This window comes from Chionomys nivalis, chromosome 9 (assembly GCF_950005125.1).
Source record: "Chionomys nivalis chromosome 9, mChiNiv1.1, whole genome shotgun sequence".
Taxonomy (NCBI): Eukaryota; Metazoa; Chordata; class Mammalia; order Rodentia; family Cricetidae; genus Chionomys; species Chionomys nivalis.
Window position 1 is genome coordinate 54,200,272 of NC_080094.1, and position 21,806 is coordinate 54,222,077.

Consider the following 21,806-nt stretch of genomic DNA (forward strand, 5'->3'; position numbering starts at 1 on the left):
TGGTTCGCAGCCCACTCTTTTCAGAGGTGCACAGTAAAATTCTTTCACAGGACTTTCGGGACTTCGTGTGTGGTCATCAAAGGAGAGGCTAGCTTGTCTCAGGTAAGCACCTTCCCCACCTGTCACGTCTATGTCTACTCCTCATACGAGTCACCTGGAAAGTGCTGGTACTGCTGTCATTACAGAAGAGGCAGAGACACTAAGAAGGAAATTGCCTGTTTCCTGCAAACTCCCCGCACTGAGATGCTTCTAGAATCATTCCTTTCGCTGGGTGGTGGTGGAGCACACCTTTAATCCCAAGACTCAGGAGGCAGAGGCAGAGGCAGAGGCAGAGGCAGAGGCAGGCAGATCTCTTGTGTTTGAGACCAGCCTGGTCTACAGAGTGAGTTCCAGGAAAGCCAGGACTACACAGAGAAACCCTGCCTTGAACTGCCCCTCCCCCCAAATCATTCCTTTCAAGTCTATCATCGTCACTATGCTCACTGAGTCTCTGGTTCTCATTTCCACCTCTAGCCCCTTTGGGGAGCCCACACCTGTACCCTTCTCTGCAGGTCATTGGTTTGAAGGTGATGTTGCACCAGTACCAACCAGTACTCTCATGGTTTGGTCCCCAACTGATGGAGGAGGGTCATCTTTCTATCTGTTGTTTCATTGGTTAATTAATAAAGGAAACTGCTTGGCCTTTGATAGGATAGAAAATTAGGTAGGCGGAGTAAACAGAACAGAATGTTGGGAGAAAGAAGCCAAGTCAGGCAGTCGCCATGATTCTCCCATCCAGACAGACGCAGGTTAAGATCTTTCCTGGTAAGCCACCTTGTGGTGTTACACAGATTATTAGAAATGGGTTAGATCAATATGTAAGAGCTAGCCAATAAGAGGCTGGAACTAATGGGCCAGGCAGTGTTTAAAAGAATACAGTTTCGGGCTGGAGAGATGGCTCAGTGGTTAAGAGCATTGCCTGCTCTTCCAAAGGTCCTGAGTTCAATTCCTGGCAACCACATGGTGGCTCACAACCATCTGTAATGAAGTCTGGTGCCCTTTTCTGGCCTGCAGACATACACACAGACAGAATATTGTATACAAAATAAATAATAAATATTTAAAAAAAAAAAAAAAAGAATACAGTTTCCAAGTAATTATTTTGGGTAAAGGGGTAAAGCTAACCATGTGGGTGGCTGGGTGCTGGGAACGCAGCCCGCAGCTCCTACTACACCCAACCCAACAGTATAGCCCTAGGCTCTTTTGATCTGTGGTCTGCCCCACCTACCCATCACTCCAAGAGCCATTCCACTCCACCTGGCCCCAGGGATTCCGCAGCCGCACCAGCTTCACCTTCTCACCTTTGAACAGGGCCTGGGGCAAAGAGACAACAAGTTTGGAAAGATGGGGTGTCTAACTTGCTCTGAGAACTGGGGTAGAAGCTGAGAGAACTCAGTAAGAGAGCTGCCTGCCTGGCCCTTGCTGACTGGGTAAGGAGTCTGGTGCCCATTTTATGTGTTGGTGGAAGGTGAGTGTTTACGGTGAGGCTCTAGAAACATATTAAGCATTTCTGTGTGGATTTTCCTTCATTTCTCTTTTGTTACTTTTTCTTTATGTGGATGTATGAGTTATGTGCACCACATGCCAGGTGCCTGAGCAGGTCAGAGGCTGTCAGATCCCCTGGAACTAGAGTTATGGGTAATTGTGACCAGCCTAACGGTGCTGGGAACCAAACCCAGGTCCTCTGGAAGAGCAATAAGTGTTCCTTACTGCTGAGCCACCTCCTCTTCAGCTCTTATTTTTACTGTCTGTGCTAGTGCAGGTGTGCATGCGTGTGTGTGATGTGAGGGTGCCTTCTCCCCCCCACCCCCTCCTTTTTTCTTTTTTTGTTTTTTCAAGACAGAGTTTCTCTGTGTGCCTTTGGAGCCTGTCCTGGAACTCGCTCTGCAGACCAGGCTGACCTCGAACTCAGAGATCTGCCCGCCTCTGCCTCCCGAGTGCTGGGATTAAAGGCATGCACTACCACTGCCTAGCTCAGTCTTCTCCTCCACCATGGGTTCCAGGTTTGAATTTGAGTCTTCAGACGTGCACAGTGAATGCTTTTACCAACAGGATCACCTCACCAGCCTTCTGTGTGGGCTTTAAAAAGGGTTCCTGCTGGCTAAAGGACAGATGGACCAACTAGAAAAAGATGCCCCGTTCTCCAGTCCCATGCAGTGGGGGTTGCGGACACTCTCTCAGCCCGTTCTTAGGACATAGCACACCCAAATGAATGTTACCATGTCACAATGTTCCTGCCTGGGAAATGACCCAGGAAACTCCAGCAACCCCACAGGAAGCAACATATTGAAAATGAACATGAAAGAACAGGAAACATGGCAATACTCAAATCCAACTTTGTAGGACAAAAGCAGTATTTCTAATTATTCCTTGGAAACACTAGAAAAACTCCCATCGTCACCATTAAAAGCAAAGGAAGGTGAAATATCTGCCGGGCAAGAATAGAAACCCGAGTTTGGATCCCCAGCACCCATGTGAAAGATGGCACAGCTAAGCATGTCTGTAACCCCAGCACAGGGAAGAACAGATGCCTGGAGCTCACTGAGCAACCAGTCTAACCAATTGGTAAGGCCCATGCTCAGTGGGAGACACTGCCTCACAGTAAGGTGAACCACCGAGGGATAGCCAGTGCTGGTCTCTGGCCTCCACACACATCACATAGGCAGGTACATTCACTTTGCACAGAGATGAACTGAGCGGCATCCACAGACGGGCTGGCTCTTTCAGTGGTGAAGGAGGCACAGACAGTTGTCCCGACTTTAGGAGGTCAACTCGGTTGTGTTCCCGTGTCCCACCAAACTCCACAGGACTCACCTCCTCCAGCCCGGTGACCGAATAGGCGTGACCTTTCACCAGCCCGCAGGCCATTCTCGTCTCATACTGCACGGGAACAATTGTCTGCAGAGCGAGAACCAGACAACCTATCAGGAACTGGGGTGTAGAGGTTCTGCTGCTCGGAGACAAGGGTTGACCCTGGCTCGCTTCTGAGTTACCTCAGACTAAGGACGGCTCATTTCCCTGACAGTATGCCTTATGGCCAGGATCAGACCTCACTGGTTTCTCAAGGGCAATGGGGAGATGCAGTCCCAGACCCCTAGCTGATCACGCTGCCCTGATGACCAGAGAGTAAGGTGGGTACCAGAATAGAAGGTCAGGGAAAGGATTTGTCCCTCCTTTCTAGGCTTCCTCAGAGGAGCAGAGGGGACAGCTGGGGTCTATCTGCCTTCCCCTGAGCCCATCCAGAGTGGACTATTCCCAAAAAAAGGAATTGAGAAAGGGAGTTTAAAAAACCCGTAGCTCTAAACTGTTGGCATTACCCTACCTCCCTCACATTTACCTAGGACATGAAAGTCAAGAAAACCCGGTCCCTACTCCCTACTGGGACTACTGGAAGGTTCACTGCTGTGCAGAACTACACTAAGTACAGGGAGGGCTGTCCCAGGTCAAGCTGTAGTCCTGAGGGTTCTTCTGCAGAAGGGTAGACCAGGAAGTCCCACTGAGTGCGCCACAGGCTCCCAGCACCAGGGGTCTAGTAGCAACAGCTTTGGGGTGGTTGGCTTCTGAGAGCCACGTGGGTTTGCATTTCTGAATCCTTCTTCAGGGTGACAGGTGAGTCTGGAACTTTGTATCTTAGTCTCTTGGATTTTGTTCCCCATTTGACCCATTTCAACCTTGGGACTTGGTCTTATGGAAGCCATTGTGGATATATACCAAGATGTTTCTATTAAGAAGCTTATTATAGCACTTTTGAAAACAGACCTTAAAAAATCCTCTAACTTTTCAATAACAGAATATTAGTAAATTATAACATATTTGCACATTAGAATATTTTGCAGCTACTAAAATGATATAAAAGAATACTTAAAATACTTAAAAATATGAATCCGACAAAAACAGTGAAAGAAAAGACAGGCTGCAAAGATGTAACATATAATAAGATGAATTTAAAAACAAAAATATGGTTTAAGTATGCTCCAGAAAGACCATATATCAAACGCTTGGCAGTTATCTTTAGATGGGAAAACATAAGCTATTAATTTTCCTGTCTTTTTGTGTGGCTCAGTCCTTCGGTATCATGTGTGCCTTCCAGGTAGAGCACACAAAGGGGAGGGAGTTTGTTCTGTTGGCACTGACTGCTCTGGGGAGCTGACGTCAGGATGGGATGCAGGTCAGTTGTGGCAGCTGGAGATGTACACACCCTTGTCGGTCTGTCATCTGAGCCCCTGGGGTCCAGGTCTGAGTCTCTGAGCAGCGAGTTATCCATATTTCTCACCATCCGTGCAATCAAGTCCCCCATGTTCAGACCCGAAGGAGAGGTCCCGTAAGTCATGTTCGTGCCGTCCTGAGGCCCGGTGGGGAGGAAAGCAGAGAACCCAGGAGAGGGAAAGAGCAAACAAGGGAGGGAGGGGCAGGAGACAGGAGAAAGGAGTGACAGACAGATCAAAAGAGGAGATACCAACTGTGCACAAATGCAGAAAAGATGCAGGAGAGCGATAAGGAAGAGGGCTCTCCTGTGTAGGGGCCTATGCTGACTGACAGCTAAGCCTTCCTACTCAGGAAGTGTTGGGAGAGAAAGGAAGAGTTAGCTCCCTCTGAAATGGAATTGCCCAGACTGCTAGTCCCAAAGCAGCCTACATGGAGCCCAGGCCATGGTGGGTCCTCTCCTTGTCCCTGTCTCACCGTGATGCACTGAGAGAGGGTCTCAGGGGATGGTCCAAACGGTAGCACAAAGCCCAAGGACTGAGGTGATGTCATAGCTCAGTGGCTAGGTAGCGACTACCATTCCTAAGGGCAGTGGTGGGCATAGATCTACAGCCAGTGACATGGCTGGCCTGAGGGTGTGCTTGCACTGAGCAGTCTCACAAAGGAGGCCTGTCAGTGAAGCCTCTGGATCCATTTCTACCTGAATTCTAGGGCTTGGAATGCCATTGCTCAGTCTTTATTGAGAGCTACCCCTCACCCCCAGGAATACATGTCCCTTGAAAAACTGCCAATTTTAAAATCAAGAATCATTCATGCTTTTTAATTTTTAAAGCAGGATTTCACTATGCATCCCAGGTCAGAAATAAGAGTCCTCCTGCCTCAACTTCTAAATTGCAAATTGCTGGAATTACTGGTAGTTCTTTTTTTTTTTTAACGTTTATTTAGTGTGGGGTGGGGGATTCATGCACAGTCAAATGACAGGTTGTGGAGGTCCCTTTCTCCTGAGGATTCCAAGGATCAGACCTAGGGCCCCAGGGTTAGTAGCGAGTGCCCTTACCAATAAGCCATCTCACCATCTGGCTCTTGCTTCTTAAAATGAAACATTCACCCTATCCCAGCAGGAGCAGCGTGTTGCTAAAAGTAGAAGGTTTCCTGGGAACCAGACTTACATCAATGGAGCAGCCCATGAGGGAACCTCTCTCGATGGCTTTCCTCATGATCTTGTACATGTCACTGGGTGCATCTTTGATCTCAAAAAACTCCGTCACCCCTCCTGTGAAGTCCTCCATAGCTTCGGTGGTGTTCCCACCTTTTAGAGCTTCATAGGAACCATGGAGCCTTGGAGAGAGGACAAAAGCCAGTCTAGACTCTAGGAGTTCCAGGAAGTATGATTAGTTAAGTTAAGCAAGGCCACAGAGAGCCAGAGGCACTGTCTGTATCCCCCCCATTCCCCTAAGGCACTCTTCCATTGTCTACTGGGCCCAGCAGCAGAGGCAGAGACTAAGGTAAGAGACAACCTGGCTGAGCTCCAGAGATGGATGCAGTGAGCTAATGCAAGACTAGACGCGCCGTCAGGAAGGCAGGATCAAGAGCCAGCTTCAGGAAGCTGAGGATGTATCGCACACATCTTTATTTCTTCTCGTTAACTTTATGTTTTTCAATTAGGCCTCCTACTTCCTGGACCTGATCTCAGGCTGACACAGCTAAGCTGAACATCCACACTACACACGAGCATGTGTACACATGTCTAGCCCAATGTGACTGAGACTTCGTCTGAATTCTCAAATCCTTTCCCCACCCGTAGTCCTGTCTCCCATCCTAACGGTCGCCTTACTTAGCGTAAGCCTTCTCCAGCAGGGCGCTCCAGAACTCATTGCGGTGGTTGGATTTGGTGAAAACCAGCTGATTGTTGTATGTTGGCAGACAGTCATCAATAACCACGTCTACCCAGTCTCCATAGCGCCAGAACTGCAAGAAGCGAGAAACACTGTCACAGCCATTGTCTGCCCTGTCCCGAGTCCACATCCCGCGGGGCTCTGAGCCTCAGCTACCATTTCCCAGGCTTTGCACCTGATGCTTGCTTTGGAGTGTGGGACTCTATCTCTAAATACACTGTGAGCTACGCATGTGAGACAGAAACTACATGTCTGCCGAAAGCCCAACCCAGTTCTGGACACTGTGAATGTCTCAGGACCTGACACTTTCCTCCCTTGCCTAGAGCTCTGGGACAGACCCGCTATAAGTGCTTTCATGTATTCCAAGTGATTTCAGTGTGTGCCCAGGATTGAGTTGAAATCTCACAAAGATGTTGGGCTAACTTAAGTCTGTCTGTCTTTCTTCTTTTCTTCTTTCTTCTTTCTTTCTTTCTTTCTTTCTTTCTTTCTTTCTTTCTTTCTTTCTTTCTTCTTTCTTTTTTTCTATTTTTCTTTTCCAGTCTAGAATTTGTCTCTGAGTCAAATAATCAGTACCCAGAAAAGTTCTAATGGATAAATTAATCCTAGCACCAATAATTTCAGGTCTGGATCAAACTCGCAACTAAATGCCCAGATGACTAGAATTTTCTTGCAGGGATAGACCTGATGTAGACTCAGCTGTCAGGGGTACAGAGTATGGGAGCTGCAGTTCCCAGGGGTCCCAGTAAAAACCCAAAGGTCCCCACCACCTTCAGAGCAGGCATCTTAGGAACCTGTCTGAGGGGGCTGCAGCAATCACATAGCAGCCAGCCATCTGGAGGGCAAAAATAGACACAGGGCAGAAGACAGGATGCCTTCCTCCCGCCCTTGCTGGGCACAGTGGAAATTGTGTTACAGAGCACAGACAGCAGCTGCTCCCTCACAAGCTTGGAGCAGCCAAGGGGTCACTGCCCACAGGAGGTGTTTGGACCCTTTCCTCGATCCACTGGGAGGTTAAGGCCAGGAGACCAGAGGTGGGTTGGATGGGCTGTGTGGTCATATAATTTTCTGAAAATATTTCTTGGGGCTGGAGAGATGGCTCAGTGATTAAGAGCACTGACTGCTCTTCCAGAGGACCCGAGTTCAATTCCCAGCACCCACATGGCAGCTCACAACTGTCTAAAGATCCAGGTGCAGGGGATCTGACACCTTCACACCAATGCACATAAAATAAAGTTAAATAAACCATAACAAATAAAAAACAAGAAAATATTTCTTGACTCCAGAGGGACAGAATTTTTCCTGGACCTTGAAGCCAAGTTAATGAACTCGCCTTGAGATCATCTAGGACCATGTACTTAACCTGCTGTCCTGCTCTGTCCTCAGCCTATTTAACTGGCCTTTGAGAGATCAGCGTAACCAATCTCAGTATGCTTTGGATTTCCCATGCAATCAGCCTTTACGACCTAAACTAATGCGTAATTTCCATCTTAAGTAATATATTTTCCCATGCCCTGACACAAGATTATGCATGCTGTGGTAATCGTTTACCAAAAACAGCCAATAGGTTGGAAGCAATCCTTAAGCAAGAAATATCCCATAAATGTTGGAAGCAATGCGTGGATACAGGATAGTAGTGTGTCTGTGGTTCTGAGTGCTCTTCTGGGAGATTTGGGGTCAGAAACACAACTTCTTTCCTTGTAAAACTCTGTTCAAGATTACTGCAAGGAATTTCTCATTCCTTTACCATGCTGTGCTTTCTGTGCCATTCAGTAAATACAAAGCAAAGCCCTCTTTATAGGAAGGCACGGACTGAGAGACACACACACACACATGCACATCACACATATTCACAGGCAACAGACACGTATAAAACAGGCACAGGGAGCTGGGCAGTGGTGGCGCATGCCTTTAATCCCAGCATTTGGGAGGCAGAGGCAGGCGGATCTCTGTAGTTTGAGGCCAGCCTGGTCTACAAGAGCTAGTTCCAGGACAGGCTCCAAAACCACAGAGAAACCTTGTCTTGAAAAAACAAAAAAAACAAAACAAAACAAAAAAAAAAATAGGCAGAGATGAGAACAGACATAGGTGTGACAGCCAACACACACACACATCAGACACCACATAAAGGCAGCAAGGACAGACAAGTCACATACATAAAACAGACTATGCCGGCCAGTGGTGGCACACACTTTAAATCCCAGTTCTCGGGAGGCAGAGGCAGGCGGATCTCTGAGTTTCACTGTAGCCAGGTCTATAGAGCAAGTTCCAGACAGGCTGCAAAATTACATGTAGAAACCCTGTCTCAAAAACCAAAAACAAACAAACAAACAATAAAAACAAACCACCACCACCAACAACAACAAAGAAAACAAAACAAAACAGACAGACCAAAGACAGGTCAGTAACCACAGACTGTGAACAGAGGAAGACATACAGCTAGGGGGAAGTGGACTGGCTCTTGCTTAAACTAACCCAAGAGAAGGTTACTTTATTTCCATTTCTTAAGGCAACACTGAGCATTCCCGACCTTTTCTGGGGTTATCTTTCCGGCATCAACTAAGGCCTGGCTGCCATCTCAACCACATCCCCCATTTCCTCACCTGGAAGTGGAAGATCCCGGCATAGTTTTCAACGAAACTTTGATCATGGGGTATAACTCGGAAAAGTAGTCGCTCATTCAGGGTCAGGCAAGCAATGGCTGCAAGAAACCAGCAGTCCCCTGCATGCAAAAACAGACCCAGTTAGTCAGGTGTGGGCTGCCTCTCCGGAAAGAGACGGCCCAGCCGCCGCCCCCCCCCCCATGGCTGAAGAACTGGGATGCTCACTGCCCTATGTCCTGTCTGTCCTCTCCTGCTGTGAGTCCTGGCAAGGAGAGTGAGAAGCAGATAACACATTCTCTCAGGACTGGGTGTTTTCCTAAGGTCAACTGATTCCTCCTTTTACAAGAGACTCACTTCCTTCTTGGAGACAGAGCAGTGGGTGATCGTAGCTCACCTTTGCTGGGTGAGCCCGTTTTCCCTTCCGGCATCAAGAAAAGCTGCATGATGTGTGTCGGCTAGTTGCTGCAGGACCAGTCTGCAAAGGGCACTCAGGCCGGCAAAGGGACAAACCCGGTGCCCTGACAGTCTTGCATCTATCTGCTAGGGACACGGGCTAGCTACCACCCTGCTGGTAAGGAGAGACTGCCAACTGCCCAAGACACCTATGTTCTTCCTATGGATGGATCCGCAGCCTGTCCTCAGAAGCAGTGTATTGCTTTGAGGGGCTCAGAGCTTAGTCCACACTCTCCAGACAGTGTCCCCCAGTGCTGGAAGCCCCAACACCCAGGAGGTCCTCAGTCTCTTTTCGTGGAACAAACTAAGCTGATGCTTTTCAGCTGTTCTTGCCTTTTGGGGGGTTAAGTTTTAAATTGTCTTTTAATGATGCCTCCAATTTTCCTTCACAGTCTGCCCCAGGGAGGGTGCTCCCAGAACAAAAGGTGGTAGGCGAGGAAGGGCTGTGCCACAGCCAAATGGCAGGCCAGCAGGACCTGGGCCTCCTCAGCAGAACCTAGGCTGCTCTTCCTCTCGGCAAACAGCACCTCGGTCAAAAGACTCTGTTAATGTGGAGATGTCTCATATGATGATCCGAGTTTGATCTGAGTTTGGCAAAAGGAAAATACTGCCCCCACAAGTTGCTCTCTGACCTTCACAGGTATGTGCCATGGTGTGTAGGTATGTACACACACACACACACACACACACACATATACACACACACATACACACACAATTAAAGGAATAATAATAAAAAAAGGTTCTGATACGTATTAAAAGAGAAAGCAGAATTTGGTTTCTTCACATCCTGAATAGAGATAGCACCTGTTGATTAGCCCTGGGGCATCGGGCAGGACGTGGTGGCGGGAGCTCCCTACCTAGATCTCCTTGGCAGATGTCAGTCCTGTTGGCTCCACCGATGATAAATCGGGGATTCTCACAAATTTCCTGTGGAACAAAACAAAACAACCAGGAAATGTTAGTAATTATAGGAGCTCCCGGTTGACCCGATGGCGTACTACCCTGGTACCGCGGGATTTACAGTCACTGACCCTACACCTCCGCAGGCATCCCTGTGTGTGGGTACCATGGCAGGCATCCCTGTGTGTGGATACCATCGCATGCATCCCTGTGTGTGGGTACCATCGCATGCATCCCTGTGTGTGGGTACCATCTCAGGCATCCCTGTGTGTGGGTACCATCACAGGCATCCCTGTGTGGGGGTACCATCGCATGTATCCCTGTGTGTGGATACCATCACAGGCATCCCTATGTGGGTACCATTGCAGGCATCCCTGTGTGTGGGTACCATCGCAGGCATTCCTGTGTGTGGGATACCATCACTCCTCTTTTCCAAACCACAGAGCTAAAGCTCAGAAGCTGGGTATATTGGTTCACATCTGTAATCCCGACACTGGAGGGGCTGAGGCAGGAGCATGGCCAGTTCAAGGTCAGCCTGGACTACGTAGGAAAACTGGTCTTAAGGCAAATAATAAACAACTGAGGACCAGAGAAGGTAAGAAAATTGCCCCAAAGTTGTCCCCTTTTCTCTCCCACACTGATACTGAACAGCATGTGCTTTGAGAGGTGGGGCAAAGGGGCAGCAGAACTCACGGATTTTGTTCTCTAAGTCAGGGGAAAGGATGCTAGAAGAAAAAAAAAAAGATCTCCCTTTCTAAGATGTGGGACATAAACATTTAGAGTCAGCGTCTGTCTCAGTATCCACAGGTCTTGTGGGAGCAGACAGTAGATGTGGTGTGAGCCTCAGCTGCCCCCTCCTGGTTTGTTGGAAGGGACAAATCCACCCAGAAAAAATATAAAAGCATAAAGTAGGGAATGGAGAGGTGACTTAGTCGTTAAGAGCACTTGCTGCTCTTGCAGAATAATGAAGTTCAGGTCAGGTCCTAGCACATGCATCTGGTAGCTCACATCCACCTATAAAACTCAGCAGCACCCACATGCTGTTCACACACACACACACACACACACACACACTAATTTCTTTTTAAAAAAATCACAGAAATAATAATCTTGCAATGTTAAAGTTAAATCTATTAATAGGTTTTATCTTCCTAAAAAAAATAATTTCCTATTTCTATGCACTAAGAAGGAACTAGAACTGGGATGTGGTTCTGTATTAGAGGGCTTACCTAGCGTGTGCCGAGTCCTGGGTTTAAACCCAGCACCACCAGAATACCGAAAGCCTAGGAGCAATAACAGTAATTTCTGGAGAAGGTGAACAAAGAAAAGGAGCAGAACCAGTGCTGAAAGCTGTGGTTCAAAACCACTTTCCCAAGATACCAAGACTGACACTGCACGCTGAAAGAGTAGGGTACTAAGAATGGCGAGCCAGCAGGGCCAGCAGGAAAACATCATCTAGGTCTTCACTGGACCTAACATAAACACATTTCTTTGGATATGCAGGAAAAAGCCAAGCGACTCCTTTGGGGGAGGTGTGCAGATTATCATGAGGCTTTTCTTTCTATCTTTTTTCCCATTTTTTAATTAATTAAAAATTTTCCCCAGCCCGACCAGTTTCTTCTCTCTCCCTCCACCTCCCTTCTTCCCTTTCCCCCATCCACTCCTCCTCCTTTCTCTTCAGAGAGGGGCAAGCCTCCCAAGTATATCAGTCAGCCATGGCGTCTCAAGTTGCAGTAGATACACCTTCTCTCCTATTAAGGCTGGATGAGGCACCCCAGTAGGAGGGAAGGGTCCCAAAAGCAGGTAACAGAGTCAGAGACAGTTCCTGCTCCTACTGTTAGGAGCCCCATAAAAAGACTGTAATGATTTAAGAGTAGAAAGGCCAAGTGGGTACCTTTTAGCGGGCCCTGCCAAGTATGCCACTAAGCAAGCCTGCAGCTCCCAACAGAGTTGGTGCAAGGGCTCTATTGGGAGAGACTGGGGGTGGGGAGTGAAAGAGCAGAAGACCCAGCCGGAGTGGGGACATGAGAGGAAGACAGACAGACAGAGAGAGCAGGCAAGAAGAGAGACGCAAAAGAAGGATCTGTGGTGGGCACTTTTAAAGGGTGTCACACAGCTGCCGGTGGAAAGGCAGATGATAATGTAAGTTATGATGACGTAACTGGCCCTGAGCTGAGGCAGGCTGCTGCCTCTGGGAACTAAGAAAGACCAAGATACACTGATGTGGGATTTCTTTCTGTTTGCTGTGATTACCATTAGTTAATAAAGAACTGCTTTGAGCCTATGGCAGGGCAGAACAGAACTAGGTGGGGAAAACTAGGCTGAATGCTGGGAGATAGAGGGCAGAGTCAGAGAGAAGCTGTGTAGCCCCCCCCCAACCCCACCCCAGAGACATATCCGGTAAGCCACAGCCTTGTGGCAATACACAGATTATTGGAGATGGATTAAACTAATATGTAAGAGTTAGCCAATAAGAAGCTAGAGCTAATGGATCAAGCAGTGATGTAATTAATACAACATCTGTGTGATTATTTTGGGGCCAAGCGGCCGGGAACTAACAAGCGACCTTCTTCCAACAATACACAACTGTAACATGTGTAGAGGGCCTAGGTCAGTCCCATACAAACTCTCTGGTTGGCGGTTCAGTCTCTGTGAGCTCCTAGAGCCCAAGTTAGTTGATTCTGTGGGTTTTCTTCTGGTGTCATTGGCCCCTCTAGCTCTCATTCAATAACAATGATTTATGCCAAAAGACTGGAGCAATGCACTTAAGATACCGAAGGGAAAAAGTGTTTGGTTGGAACCTCCAATTCACCCCTGCACCATCTGGGAAGCTCATACATTCTTGTCTCTCTCTCCCTCCAAACCCTGCTGGCTCAGAGAGCCTCTGAAGAAAGAAAGGCACCAAAAAGCCCAGTTCCGCATTTTTGGTGGCTACTGCAGCTTCTTCCCCTGAAGTTGCCAACTGCCCAAGTCCCTGCCTAAAGCCTTAAAGTGCTGAGCTTTTGAGCATACTTGGGCACAAACACGGCTTCTGGAAGGCACATCATCATGCCACCCCCTACAACCTATAGAGTCTCTGTGCTTTTGTTTGTGAGAGCAGCTTCTCCGGCCTACACCTCTGGAACTGGAGAACTACCCAGGAGTTGCTTTGCTCAAATAAAGCTGTTGTTACACTTTTTCAATTCAGCTTTATCTGGCTTACTGTGTCAGTGGAGAAACCTATTTTCAGGGGACAGAAAACCTTTTACAAAGGTGAACCAAGGATTTAGAATGAAACAAAACCTTCTTCTAAGAGCAAAGAAATAAGTAAATAATAAATAAATGTAGTAATAAAATTTAAAGTCCACTAAACCCAAGAAGCCAAACAGAAATCCTAGCTGATGGTTGGAAGGGAAAAGGTACAGCATGTAATTTATTGCCTGTCATGTTCAACATCTACTTATACACAGGCTGAGGATGACGCTCACCTGGTAGGGAGCTCTGATGGAGGTGGGTCTTGGATTTATCTCTTGCTTTCATTGGTTAATTAATAAAGAAAACTGCTTGGCCCTGATAGGACAGAAAATTAGGTGGGTGGAGTAAACAGAACAGAATGTTGGGAGAAAGAAGCTGAGTCAGGAGTCGCCATGATTCTCCCACTCCAGACAGATGCAGGTTAAGATCTTTCCTGGTAAGCCAGTTCATGGTGCTACACAGAATATTAGAAATGGGTTAGATCAATATGTAAGAGCTAGCCAATAAGAGACTGGAACTAATGGGCCAGGCAGTGATTAAAAGAATACAGTTTCCGTGTAATTATTTCGGGGCATAAGCTAGCCATGTGGGCGGCCGGGTGCCGGGGACGCAGCCCTGCCCCTCCTATTTCAACAGAGCTCACCTAGCATGCATGAAGCCCTGGATTTGATTCCCAGGACCCCATAAACTTGGTGTAGTGTTACATGCCTACCATCACAGCATTTGGGAGAATTAAAAGCTCGGGGTCATTCTTGGCAATATAGTGAGTTTGAGGCCAGTTTGGGATACATAAAACCCTTTCTCAAAAGCAAAACAGAGCCAGGCGGTGGTGGCGCACGCCTTTAATCCCAGCACTTGGGAGGTAGAGGCAGGTGGATCTCTGTGAGTTTGAGACCAGCCTGGTCTACAAGAGCTAGTTCCAGGACAGGCTCCAAAGACACAGAGAAACCCTGTCTCGAAAAACCAAAAAAAAAAAAAAAAAAAAAAAGCAAAACAGGAGTGGCTGGAGAGATGGCTCAGTGATTAAGAGCACTTGTTACCCTTGCAGCAGACTTAGATTCGGTTTTCAGCATCCACAGAGTAGCTTACAGCTGCCTATAATTCTAGTTCTCGGGAATTCAGCACCCCTTGAAGGAAGGCCCTGGACATGCAAATGATACACAAATAACTCCCACGCATAAAATAAAAATAAATAAATGCATATTTTTAGAAAATCAGTATGGAGTTTCTTTAAAAAAGCTAAAAAGAAATTATAATGTGGCTACATATAGATATATACTTGAGGGAATCTAAACTAGCATATTACAAAGATTCCATTGGCATTAACTGTGGTCCTGTTCACAAGGGCCAGTTATGGAAGCAGCCTAGATGGCCATCACAAAAGAATGTATTAAGAACATGCGGTATGTTTGTACAACAGAATCTTTTTTCCCCCAAGACAGGGTTTCTCTGTGTAGCCCTGGCTGTCCTGGAACTTGCTCTGTAGACCAGCCTGGCCTTAAACTCAGAGATTCGTCTGCCTTTGCTTCCAGAGTCCTGGGATCAAAGGTATGTGCCACCAAGGTCTGGCATTTAAGTTTTAAAAGAAAAAGAAAGTGCAAGGGTAATTATCTTGGGAGAAGAGGGATAGCAGTGGGAGGGGAAAGAGAAAAACAAGAAAGAGTAATGGGAGATAAACGTAAGCCAAGTAAAATCTATACATTATGAAAATGTCATCATGAAACCCATCTCTTATGTGTGTGTGTACACATGGAGACTAGAGGCCACCCTTGTGTGTCAGACCTCAACTGCTCTCCATCACGGGTTTTTTGTTTTGTTTTTTTCTTGTTTGTTTTTCCAAGACAGTGTTTCTTCATGTAGTTTTTGTAGCCTTGTCCTGGAACTCGCTCTGTAGACCAGGCAGGCCTCGAACTCACAGAGATCTGCCTGCCTCCGCCTCTCCAGTGCTGGGATTAAAGGTGTGCACACACACTAGCTACGATGCAGCGGATCCTAAGATTGGAGCAGGAATTATACCAGATGAACCTGGAGCATCTTGTAATGATTCAAAACCAGAACATTCTCAAGAAGATTTGAAAACAAACCAACCCAAGGATTTGTTGGCTAGGCGCAGGAGCCAACTGCAAACGTCTATTGACTATAGCTGGAAGAATGTGCAACGACACAATATCTCAAAATCAAAGACAAACGTGCGTGAGTTCATATTGTTACCAATAACTGCACAGAGACAGACATGGAGAGAATACAGACCACACTCTTGCAGAATTATCACCATGATTTTTTTTTCTTTTTTGATTTTCGAGACAGGGTTTCTCTGTAGCTTTTGGTTCCTGTCCTAGAACTAGCTCTTGTAGACCAGGCTGGCCTCGAACTCACAGAGATCCGCCTGCCTCTGCCTCCCGAGTGCTGGGATTAAAGGCGTGCGCCACCACCACCCGGCCCTATCCCCATGATTTTTAAGACACTCTGCACTCAAGGCAGTGGAACATAACTCTTCATTCTTTAAGTGTGAGCTTCTGGTTAGGTTCTAGCTTGTGAGGAGAAAAGGAGAAGAAAGAAACTTCACCATACAGAACCTGTGGACGCTTCAGGATGTCAAGGTCAACATAAGCATCATAGTGAGGAGGTATCTGACAGTCTGGGCTCTCAAAGTGCTGTGGTGAGAAGGTGCTCGACCTCTGGTCACCTTCCTCAAAACATATAAGCCCAGGGCTGGAGACATGGCTCAGCAGTTAAGAGCACTTGCTGTTCTTGCAAAGGATCCTGGTTCAGTTCCCAGCACACACACACATGGTCTGTATATTATATTATATTATATTATATTATATTATATATCATGGTCTGTATTAATTATAAGGGCTCTAGTGTCCTCTTCTGGCCTCAAGGAATACTGCACACATGTGGGGTACATATAATCATGCAAGCAAAAAAACACTCATACACAGAAAATAAAATAAAAAATTATTAAAAAACCAAACAACACATCCATACGCCTAGTCTAGTCAGATGAAAAGTAGACACAAATGCCAACTGAGAGGCATTTTATAAAATACCTCACTAGTGCTCTGAGAAACTGTGAAGTGCATCAGAAATGAGGAGAATCTGAGGGGGGAGGCTGAGGAGACACAACACCAGAGAGCCTGAGGGGGGAGGCTGGGGAGACAGGACACCAGAGAGCCTGAGGGGGAGGCTGAGGAGACAGGACACCTAAGTGGACATATATGAGAGGAGCCTTGGAACATAAAAAGACAGTGGACAAACCCTAAGGAAAGTGTGGATGCTGTTCTCAATAATACGTCGATATTGGTTATTGATGGAAATGTACCATGCCATGATGATACAGTGAGGAAAACTGGACTGAGTGTAGCCATTCTCCCTCATCTTTGGGGTAGATCCCAAGACCCCAGAAATCTGAAACCGTGACCACCCCACATATATTAGACTCCTTCCTGTACACTGAGGATAGCTCAACTCATAAATTAGACAATGAGATATGAGTAACACTATAATACAACAGAGCAATTAAAAATATAATGATGGAGGTTATTTAAAACTTCTGAATTATTTCAAGACTATTCCATCGAGTATTTTTGTACCACTCTTGACCACAGGTAACTAAAACTGCAAACAGTAAAACCACTGGGCAGAGGGGCTACACACGGGACCCAGAACTATTTTACAACTTTATGTCACCCAGTAATTGTAATATTAGAAGGTCAGGGCTGGAGAGGTAGCTCAGGGGTTCAGAGCATGTACTGGTCTCCCTGAGGACCTGAGTGTAATTCCCAGCACCCACATCAGATGGCTTACACCTGCCTGTAGCCCTAGCTCCAGGGGCATCTGACACCTGACATCGTGGGCATATACGCACACAGACACATGCATGCACTTAATTAATACAATAAAATTTACAAATCTTTTTTAGAAAACCACAAAAAGTAAAATTAGAAGTTTAATTAAAGTTTTAAAAAGAAATTTAACTAATCAAAATTTGCATATATACTAATGAACCTGTCTTGCAGCTCCTCTGGGTTTGCACACACACCCCTTGCCAGCTCAGAATGCAGCAGGCTCTTTCACACCTTCTTGAAGACGCGCTTTGTCCCCCATGCTTCTGAGCACTTTGACCTACTCCCGCTGACATGCGAGGGCTCCTAGGAGCTCCCTCGATAGGGTAGCCTGGGCTAATTGTTTCATCCAGGAAGGAGCCTAGTCAGTGGGGACCTTCCTGTTTAAACAGACTTGACATCATGCTAATGAGCCAGCTTGGGCTTGAAGGTTAAGGCTCATTCTCTGGCCTCCATTTCTTTACTGTTCTCCCCTTCTGTGGGCCCTGAAACTTCAAGCCTCTGCTCGCTTCACTACTCTGTTCTCCCCTCCCCAAACGCCTGCTCTCAGGAAGAGCTGAGTTAACTGATTCTCACCTTATAATCTATAAGTCGATGCATTAGCACTCTCCAGATATTTATAAGCTTAGGAATCTAAGGGTCCTCATCGTCGGGCTCAGGAACAGAAAATAACATCTTTAGTCTCTAGTGGAAGAAGTTGGGTGTTTGGGGCTGTGGAACCCTAATGACCTACTTGCTCAGAGTTGGGGTAAATCCATGGCCTCAGGTTCTGACCACTGGCCGCTTCACTCCGTTTCTCAACAGCTCTCTGCAGATTCCATGCCCCCTTTATCCCTACCTTTGGCCTCTTCCACGTGATGGCCTTCATTTTGGCTTTCTGGCTCAGCTCGTGTGAACCAAGGGCCTGCACACCTGCCGGGAAGACACGATCTTCAAAGAGGCGCTTCTGAGCCAGGCACCGTTGTTTGAGAACAACAAAATCCTGCCCCTCGAACTTGAGAGGCTGTGAGACGGTACCCTCTCCATTCCTCCTGTCCCTTTCCCGGATCACCCTGTCGCAGAAGAATCCCGGCAGCAGGTAGGGCATGATGACCAGCAGTGCCCTGGGCCTTCCCTGCGGCCCCTCTTCTGCTGCACCCTCAGCCCAGGCCTAATCCTCTGGTGAATGGCCCGGAGCCTATATAGCTCCTCCGCCCTCAGCAGCTTGATGCAAATGAGAAAGGCCGCGGTCAGAGTCAGCAGCTTTGGCTAGAGGCCCCTGAGCCCATGGTCTAGGGGCAACACATGCAAGTCAGAGAGGAAACCAGGGAGGGGAGAGAGCAAGCCAGAAAAGGATGGGGAGAAACAGACAACAAAGGCTTGTAGACGTTTAGGGCACCTCGAACAGCCTTGCTGGGACTCTTGCTTTAAAAAGAGAAAATATAGTTTGCAAGAGCTCCCTCTGCCTCAGCAAAAGGCATTCATGCCTTTGCCACTGGTCATCAATGGGATATAGTCTAAACATGCTGTATACACTAATCCTATACAGGCTGCTGAATGCATAGGAGGGATCGGCCTTTGTCTGAGGGTAATGAAGCCTCATTCTCCCGATGTCCCTGCCCCACCCCCTGCAGACCTTGACTGCTCTGTTAGGGGCGCTCATCTAAGAGGATGCAGAGGACAAGTGTATGGACCTCAGAGCAAAAGACCCTATTCCAGTTGACCCAGGGCGAACACAACACAGCCAGTGCCCTATGTATAGCACCTCTGCATCGGGAAGTGTGGGTCGCAGGTCTTTCCGTTTCTGTTTTGTTTTACGTTTCATTTTGATTGAGAGATGGTGTTTCATGTAGCCCAGGCTGGCCTCAAACTTACTGTGTATCTTAGGATGACCTTTAATTTCCCATCCTCCTGTGTCCGCCTCCCCAGTACCAAAAGTACAGACATGATTATTACACCTGGTTTGTGTGGTGTCTGGGAGCAAACCCAGGACTTCATGCATCCTAAGCAAGCACTTTACCTACTGAGCTCCCTCCCAGTCTACGTTTGCTAGGGAACTGTTGCTGGGAATGCTTGGCTTTCCCGCACTTTCTCTCTGTGTGCACAGAGAGCTGCAGAAGGTGGGAAGGTAGGGCAGCCAGGCTGCACGCTAGAAGGGTGTTCAGTCCTCCCAGAAGCTGGCTGACCTCCGCCGCCTTCACCTGCCCTGCACCTCTCCATGTGTACGCTTCAGACTTCTAGCATCCACTTTCAAATGCAACACCAGTGTAAACGCCACTTCCCAGGGGGCATGATAGTACATACCTACGATCTCAGTGCTCGAGAAGTTTAGGCAGGAGGATTTCTTTGAGTTACAGGTCCGCCTGGGCAGCATGGAGAGTTTTAGGCCAGCATTAATTACAGAATAAGACTGTAGCAAAAGGAGACCAAATGAGCAAAAACAGAACAAAATTTAAAGACGAATAAATAAAATCCAGGTTATTAAGGCCTAGTCTCAGGATTCAACTATCATTGAGTCACGGTATGGGCTGCGTCTCTGTATTTACTTATTATTCTCTCTGTGTATTTTTTATTCTCGCTCTGCCTCTCTCTGTAAGTGAGTTTGAGTGTTAGTGAGTGTGTGGGTGTGTATGCTTTCAAGTGAAGGCCAGAAGTGTTGTTACTCAGGTTCTATCCATCTTGCTTCTTGAGACAGAGTGGTGCTCAGGGCATAGGAGACAGTGTAGTTTGGAATTCTCATTTAGTTTGGCTTATACACCCCCCATACTGTATTAATGCATTTGGCAGCCAAATTTTCACCTGCTAGTGCTTTACACACACACCTCTCTCCAAATAATGTACCTAGCACCCTCAGAAACCCCCAGAGCCCATCCTGCGTCAGGCTGCACACTCTCCCATCTTTGAACAATGGTCCTTCTTCCACCCCTGGTACCAATCAAACAGGCAATGTTCTTTCTTTTCTTTCTTTCTTTGTCTTTTTTCTTTTTTTGATGAGGGGTGAGTGGGGGCAGTAACCAATTTTAAATAGTGAGCTTTTCCAAGTGCCAACGAGGGGCGAATTAAGCAAAAGTAAGGAAGTATTTTTTACTCTATCATTTATCAGGCATAGACTATTATAATCTACAAATGTTGAACAAAATCGGTCAACAAAAATAAAGCCCACGAATATGGAAAGATAGACAGTGCTAAAAATGGAAATCTTCATGGGTTCGAGAACCTTCTGTTGCAACTAATAAAGCATTATATTATAAGCTTTCACTCAGGTAAGGCCCTTATTGGCCTGCTATCTACCAAATCCAGGGCTTAAGGGGGTAGGTGGACAGTACATAGGTGAGGCCCTGCCCGTACACAGGGAGGCCACAGCATATTGGGCCTATGATCCCTAAGTTGAAGAGCATCTAACTAAACGGTTATGGAAACAGCCTAATGTCAAGTGTTCTCCACAACCAAATGTTCCTCAGGTCCAGGGTTCCGGTATCTATTCTTACACAAGTGATTTCTTTATTCTTTGGAGAGAGGATCTCCCCATGTAGCATGGACTTTTCTCAGACTCAGTGGTTAGCTTGACCTTGATGCAGAGATTACAATGGTGTGTCTCTGCTCCAACTTGCCACTCTCCTGAAATAAGGCAATTTCTAGCTAATGTATCAAAGAATAGAAAGGCTGATCTGGCCTAAGCTGGTGTTTGGGTACGTGGTCAGTCTTACAGAACTGAGTCCTCTAATAACTTTTCAGGGACAGTAACCTGCTACCTTATACCTTTGCATAGTTGGGTGTGTGTATGAGCAATACCAGGTGCATTATGGGAAGGGATACACACAGTAGGGAAAATAAAGAACTGCCCAGACTACACCCCATACCAATCAACTCCTCCTTATCTTTAGTTTCATAAAAGAAAGCTCCAAACCTAAATCGGGCCCTTGAGACTCTCTTGACATTATAACCCCCTACAATCTGTTCCGCTGCTTCCCTTATAATATAGTTATCTTGCTTCTTCCGTAAATCTATGTGATCCCTTGTTTTCAATTCTTTGGTTAATAGGTCAAGACCCTGGAAACGGGGCTGGAGAGATGGCTCAGTGGTTAAGAGCATTGCCTGCTCTTCCAAAGGTCCTGAGTTCAATTCCCAGCATCCACATGGTGGCTCACAACCATCTGTAATGATATATGGTGCCCTCTTCTGGCCTGTAGGCATACATGCAGAAAGAATATTGTATACATAATAAATAAATAAGTATTTAAAAACAAAAAAAAAAGACCCTGGAAACACCCAGCCCAGACCCTGACCACCGGTAACAACAGGGCCTCTTTCTGAACCTGGGGCTCAGTGTCTAGTGAACCCCATAAACCTACCTGTCTCTGTGTCTCCGGCATAGGGATTACAGGAATGCACCCTACCACACCTGGTTTTTCACATGGGTCCTGGGGATACAACTCAGGTGTTCACGTCTGTATCTCACTTCACCCACCCAGCTTTTCCTAGCTCCAGTTCTCTGCATTTTAAATCAGTTTATTAAGAGACTCTTAGGTCCACTGAAGTTTGAAACCATGATTTTGTCATCAGGATACTATAATATTTGTAAATTATTCTTAATTAAAAATTGCTTTTTCTTACATGGGCTGGGCTATGGGAGGGTAGGATGCGGAGGGCGT

The 21,806-nt window shown here is 46.8% G+C and overlaps 1 protein-coding gene across 1 annotated transcript in view; it reads right to left on the reverse strand.

Annotated features, from left to right (window-relative positions):
* Positions 1–21,806, reverse strand: part of Capn3 (calpain 3) — a 44,839-nt gene that overhangs the window by 14,776 nt on the left and 8,257 nt on the right. The window contains exons 2-8 of the mRNA XM_057780570.1: positions 10,051–10,120; positions 8,738–8,856; positions 6,077–6,210; positions 5,412–5,580; positions 4,238–4,381; positions 2,854–2,937; positions 1,268–1,353 (exon numbers count right to left, since the gene is read on the reverse strand). Coding sequence (XP_057636553.1) covers positions 1,268–1,353; positions 2,854–2,937; positions 4,238–4,381; positions 5,412–5,580; positions 6,077–6,210; positions 8,738–8,856; positions 10,051–10,120 — 806 coding nt within the window. The remainder of the gene's footprint in view (positions 1–1,267; positions 1,354–2,853; positions 2,938–4,237; positions 4,382–5,411; positions 5,581–6,076; positions 6,211–8,737; positions 8,857–10,050; positions 10,121–21,806) is intronic.